This window comes from Pan paniscus, chromosome 6 (genome assembly GCF_029289425.2).
Source record: "Pan paniscus chromosome 6, NHGRI_mPanPan1-v2.0_pri, whole genome shotgun sequence".
Classification (NCBI taxonomy): domain Eukaryota; kingdom Metazoa; phylum Chordata; class Mammalia; order Primates; family Hominidae; genus Pan; species Pan paniscus.
The window spans coordinates 4,810,029-4,816,119 of record NC_073255.2 but is presented as its reverse complement, the minus strand read 5'-3'; the positions used below and the strand labels follow the sequence as shown (position 1 = coordinate 4,816,119).

Sequence of the window (6,091 nt, the reverse complement as noted above, 5' to 3'; positions counted from 1 at the left end):
TCTTCCCCAGGGCACCCTCCTTGACCCTGGCCCTCTTCTCACCAGGGCGTGCTCGGGGTCCTCCCCCAGGCTCTCACCTCCTTTGGCTGCCTGCTTCTGGCTTGCCAGCCAGCCCTGCAGGTCCTCGGCCTCCCTCAGGAACTCGTGCAGCCTCAGGGTCCCCTCCGGTTCCCGGTCCCTGTGGTGACAGTCCGTGGTTCCCCAGAAGTGAGTTGCCCACCCCACTGGGGGCCAGTCGGGCCAGCCAGAGGGGCCAGTCTGAAAACTGGAGTTACTCATGGTCTCTGTCCAAGCCTGCAGCTCACGATTCAGGGAGTAGTAGACACAGCAGTGCAGGTGTAGGGGCAGAGGAGGGTGTGGATGTGGGGAGATGGACTGCAGGGAGTTGTGGGGCCTCACTGAAGAATTTATGGAAAGAGGTGAGCAACACACACCCTTCTCCCAATGCATCTCTACAGCCTGGGGTCATGGGTTCTGATTGACTTTGGGCCATGGAATGGGAACAGTCAGCTGTGGCTAGGCCTCCTGTACCCACTGATGAGAGGGGTTATGGTGTCCTCACCGTGTGGCCGCCAACTCCTGCAGTGCCCGCAGCTGCTCCCGGAGCCTCTCCCACACCACACGCGGCTGCTCAGGGACTTCGGGGCCAGTGAGGGTTTGGGCCGTCTGGTCAAGCTCCTCCATGGAGCTCCAGTAAATGGCTAGTTCCTGCTGTAGAGCCTATGATGCATGAGGACCCATGCCAGGCTCAGCCTGGGTGACTCATCCACCAGTATTCTCTAGAGTTCTCTTTACTTTGTGCTAGCCAATCTCTCATTATGCTGTTCACCTGTTATAATGAATAATTCTCTGTATTAAATTTTACCACTTTAAACTTTTGAGTGGTTTATGCTTCGTGATTGGACTCTGACTAATATGTTAGGAAGGGTCCCAGGAGGTAAACCCACACAGATGGGATTTGGGCATAGGTTTGGTTTCCCAGGGGGCAGTGCTGAGCTCTTTGCCAGTGGGAAATGGGATGCTGGTGATTTCCAGTAGGTGACCTCACAGTGACTCAAGCTACCACTTACTGCTGATTGTGACAAAATGCCAGCTGAGGCACATGCCTTGGGAGCTAAGTGGTTGCTGCCCTTGACCACTGTGAAGACTGGTGTGGGAAGGGTCGCTTTGGATGCACTTCAGCAGGGGTCCCCAACCCCTGAGCCATGGAGCCGCAAGGAGCCACACAGCAGGAGGTGAGCGGTGTCGAGTGAGGGAGTGAGGGAAGCTTCATCTGTATTTACAGCCACTCCCCTTTGCTCACATTCCCGCCTGAGCTCCACCTTCTCAGATGAGCAGCAGCATTAGATTCTCATAGGAGAACGCACCCTGTTGTGAACCGTGCATGTGAGGGATCTAGGTTGCGCTGTCCTTATGAGAATCTAATACCTATTGCTCTGTCACTTTCTCCCATCACGCTCAGGTGGGAACATCCAGTTGCAGGAAAACAAGCTTAACACGCCCACTGATTCTACATTATGGTGAGTTCTATAATTATTTTATTATATATTACAGTGTAAGAATGGAAATAAAGTGCCTAATAAATGCAAATGTGCTTACATCTTTTGGCCCAGCTCCTACCTCCCGGCAGCCTCTCCAGGCCCAGAACTTTCTCCAGTCAGCCTCTACAGACCAAGCTCATGACTCACCATGGCCTATTTAGGCCCATACCCTACCTCACGGCAGTCTCCGCAGATGAGGCTACTGCCTCACAACAGCCTCCACAGGCACAGCTCCATCGTTACAATGGCCTCTTTAGACCCAGCTCCTGCCTCCCAGCCTTCTCTCCAGGCCCTGAACTTTCTCAAGTCGACCTCACCAGGCCCAGCTCATGCTTCTTTGCAGCCTCTCCAGGCCCAGCTCCTGCATCTTGGTGGCCCCTCCAGGCCCACCCTCTACCTCCCATCAGCCTCTACAGTCCCAACATCTGCCTCACAGCAGATTCTTCACGCCCAGCATCTGCCTCACTGTGGACCCCCCAAGCCAAGCTCCCAACCTTTCAGCAGCTTCTACACACCCAGCTCCTGCCACCCAGTGGCCTCTTTAGGCCAAGCTCATGCTTCACAAGGGCCTTTCCAGGCCCAACTTTTGTCTCATGGCAACCTTCCCTGGCCAGATTCCTGCCTGTCTCCCAGCAGCCTAGACAGGCCCAGGTCTTGCCTCACACTGGCCTCTCTACATCCAGCTTATGCCTCACGGTGGCCTCTCCAGGCCCAACTCCTGTCCCAGGACGTCATCTCCGGGCCCAAAACTTACTCAAGTCAGACTCTCTAGTCCCAACTGCTGCCTCCTGGTGGCCTATGAAGGCCCAAAATCTCCTCAAGTTGACCTTTCCAGGCCCAGCTCCTGCCTCCTCTTAGTGTCTACAGGCCCAACCTCTGCCTCATGGGGGCTTCTCCAGGCCCACCTCTTCCTCTTGGCTGGGTCTACAGGCACAACTGCTGCCTCACAACAGCCTTTTTTGGCCCAGTTCCTGTCCAGCTCATGGCGGCCAATGTAGGCCCAAAACTTCCTCAAGTCAAACTCTCCAGGCCCACCTTCTGCTTCCCGGTGGCATGAACAGGCCCAGCTTTGACTTGAGAACAGCCTCTGCAGGCCCTGCTCTTGCCTCCCAGGGGCTTTTTCCAGGCCCAGCTCTTGCCTCATGGCAGCTGCCCCAGGCCAAATTTCTGCCTGCCTGCCAGCAGCCTCAACAGGCACAGCTCCTCCCTCACAGTGGCCCATTTAGGCCCAACTCATGACTGTGAGGCCATTTCCAGGCCTAGTGCCTGCCTCGTGGCTGACTCTTGAAGCCCAAAACTTCCTCAAATCAGCCTTTTGCCCAACTTCTGTCTACTGTCAGACTCTACAGGCCAGCCTCTGCCTCACAGTGGACCCTCCAGACCCAGATGGTGTCTCACTGTGGCATCCTCAGGCGAAGCTCCTGCCTTTCGGCAGCCTCTCCAGGCCCAGCTCCTCCTGCCTCCCAGTGGCCTCTTTCGGCCCAGCCCAGCTCATGCCTCCCGGCGGCCTTCCCAAGCCCCGCTTTTGACTTTCGGTGGCCTCTGCAGGCCTCGACAAGGCCCAGCCTCCTGCCTCCCGAAGGCCTGCACAGGCCCAGCCTCTGCCTCACAGCAGACTCTCCACGCCCAGCTAGCTGTCGCCTCACTGCGGCCTCCCAATTCCAAAGCTCCTGCCTCTCGGCCGCTTCGGCAGGCCCAGCTCCCGCCTGCCAGTGGCCTCTTCAGGCCCATGGGGCTCACTCCTCACAACGGCCTTTCCAGGCCCAGTTTTTCCCTTCCGGCGGCCTCTCCGGGCCCAGAACCTCCTCAAGTCGGCCTCTCCAGACCCACTTGCACCCTCCGGGCGTCCTCTCCGGGCCCAGCTCTTCTTCCTGGTTGCGTCTCCAGGCCCGACTCCTGCCTCTCAACAACCTCTTTGGACTCAGTGCCTACCCATCTCCTGGCGGCCTTGGTCGGCCCACAGCTTCCTCAAGCCAAGCTCCCCAGGCCCAGGTCAGGCCTCACGGTGGCCTCTCCAGGATGAGCTCCTGTCCTCCGATGGCATCTCCAGGCCCCAAATGGTCTCTGGTCGGTGGGCTCCTCCACGCCAAGCTTGGGCCTCCCGGTGACCGCCGCAGGCCCAAGATGTCCTGAAGTCGGCCTCTCCCGGCCCTGCCTTCCAGCAAGTAAGCAAGCTCTTTTGGCTCAACTCCTGCCCAGCTCCCAACCGCCTTTGTAGGCCCCGAACTTTCTCCAGCCAAGCTCTGAGGGCCCACCTCCTGCCTCCTGGTGGCCTGTACAGGCCCAGCACTGGTTGGAGAACAGCGTCTGCAGGCCCCGCCCTTGCCTCCCAGGGGCCTCTCCAGGCCCAGCTCTTGCCGCCACGGCGGCCTCCTGGGGCCAAGTCCCTGCCTGCCTCCCAGCAGCCCGCGTGCGGCCCAGCTCCTCCCTCACGGTGGCCTGTTGATGCCCAACTCATGCCTCTGGCACCCTGCCCAGAGGCGTGAGCCCCTTGCCTCACACCGGCCCCTCCCACGCGGACAGAGGTCAGCCTGAGCCCCTTGCCTCACACCGGCCCCTCCCACGCTGAGAGAGGTCAGCGGGAGCCCCTTGCCTTACACCGGCCCGTCCCACGCTGACAGGTCCGCGGGAGCCCCTAGCCGCACACCGGCCCCTCCCACGCTGACAGAGGTCAGCCTGAGCCCCTTGCCTCACACCGGCCCCTCCCACGCTGACAGAGGTCAGCCTGAGCCCCTTGCCTCACACTGGCCCCTCCCACGCTGAGAGAGGTCAGCGTGAGCCCCTGCCTCAACAGGCCACCGTGAGGGAGGAGCAGGGTCGCACGCGGGCTGCTGGGAGGTAGGCAGGGACTTGGGCCCGGGAGGTCGCGGTGGGGCGAGAGCTGGGCCTGGAGACTCCCCTGGGAGGCAACAGCGGGGTCTGCAGATGCCCTTCTCCTGCCGGAGCTGGGACTGTTCAGTCACTGGGAGAAGGGATGTGGGTCTGAAGAGCTTGGTTGCAGAAACTTCGGGGTCTACAAACGCAGGCGGGAGCTGAGCCAAAAGAGCTTGTTTGCTGGGAGGCGGGAGATGCAGCCAGGAGGAACAGCTGGGCCATGCGGGAGGCGGAGGCCAGGCCTCCTCAAGTTGGCGTCTCAGACCCACTTGCAGCCTCCCGGCATCCTCTCCGGGCCCAGCTCTTCCTCCCGGCTGCATCTCCAGGCCTGACTCTGGGCCGACTCCAGGTCCCAACAACGTCTCAGGCCTCACGGTGGCCTCTCCAGGCTCAGCTCCTGCCCTCCGATGGCATCTGCAGGCCCCAAACGGCCTCCGGTCGGTGGGCTCTTCTAGGCCCAGCTTGGGCCTCCCGGCGGCCTCTGCAGGCTCAAGTCGTCCTCAAGTCGGCCTGGAAGTGGGCCTGGAAGAGGGCCTGGAAGAGCAGCAAGTCGGCCTCCCCGGGCCCAGCTCCGTCCTCTCGGCGGCCTCTCCAGGTGCAAAACTTCCTCGAGTCAGCCTCTCCAGGCCCAGCTCCTCCTGCCTCCCAGTGGCCTCTTTCGGCCCAGCCCAGCTCATGGCTCTCGGCGGCCTTCCCAGGCCCCGCTTTTGACTTTTGGCAGCCTCTTCAGGCGCAGAACTTGATCTCCAGTCGGCCTTTGCAGGCCCGGCCTCCTGCCTCTCAAAGGCCTGCACGGGCCCGGCCTTGGCCTCGGCCTCAGCCTCACAGCGGACTCTCCATGCCCAGCTAGCTCTCGCCTCACTGCGGCCTCCCCAGTCCAAAGCTCCTGCCTTTCGGCTACTTCGGCAGGTCCAGCTACTGCCTGCCAGTGGCCTCCTTAGGCCCAGCTCATTCCTCACAACGGCCTTTCCAGGCCCCGTTTTTCCCTTCCGGCAGCCTCTTGGCCTCTAATTTGTTTATCTTTTGTGTATAAATCCCAAAATATTGAATTTTGGAATATTTCCACCATTATATATTTTGGTAGGTAATTTATTTGGAGTGAGTTTCTGCACCATGCCCGAATTTTTTATTTTATTTTCCTTATTATTTGTTGTTAAACAGGTTTAATGACGGTCATGGCAACTTTTTGGCACAATGAAAAATATCGCCCATGATCAACGTGTTCTGTTCTGGGGAAGGGGGCAAAGGCAGGGTGAATCACTTTCTTAAAAAGTATAGCTCAAGTTGGGAGTGCAGAGGGAATGGGGAGAAAACCCTCCCGCTGCCTGTGTCGAAGTGCAGGAGCCCCCACCCCCATACTCACCTGAGTCCAGCCCCTCTGGGGAAAGAAGGGGTGCATGAACTCCCCCTAGTCCACAGGTGCCTCCCTGTGGCCCAAGGCCCTCTTCACACTCCATCTTGTAGCCCAGCAGGAGCTATTTTCTGAAAAGTGAAAAGCTCTGAAGGTCCCACAATTCATGGTATGTACAGGGGCTCGGAGGAGGGAAACTGCCCAGCTTTCCCCCGGCACAGCTGCAGGGGTAGGGGGTATAGATAAGAGGAGCAGGCCTTGGCCAGGCGTGGTGGCTCACGCCTGTAATCCCAGCATTTTAGGAGGGGGAGGCAGACAGATCACG

The 6,091-nt window shown here is 59.5% G+C and overlaps 1 protein-coding gene and 1 pseudogene across 1 annotated transcript; both read left to right on the top strand.

Annotated features, from left to right (window-relative positions):
- The first annotated feature begins 1,471 nt into the window (after positions 1-1,471).
- LOC117981173 (putative uncharacterized protein FLJ46235) lies at positions 1,472-2,880 on the top strand. The gene is made up of 2 exons (XM_055115619.2): positions 1,472-1,520; positions 1,614-2,880. The coding sequence occupies exon 2, from the start codon at positions 1,690-1,692 to the stop codon at positions 2,311-2,313; it is 624 nt and encodes a 207-aa protein (XP_054971594.1). The 5' UTR covers positions 1,472-1,520; positions 1,614-1,689; the 3' UTR covers positions 2,314-2,880.
- Positions 2,881-3,598: 718 nt separating this feature from the next.
- On the top strand, positions 3,599-5,507 carry LOC117981172 (putative uncharacterized protein FLJ46235; annotated as a pseudogene).
- Positions 5,508-6,091: the final 584 nt, after the last annotated feature.

Coding starts and splice junctions, on each gene's coding strand:
- LOC117981173 (XM_055115619.2), top strand. CDS start 1,690: ATGGCCTATTTAGGCCCATACCCTACCTCACGGCAGTCTCCGCAGATG.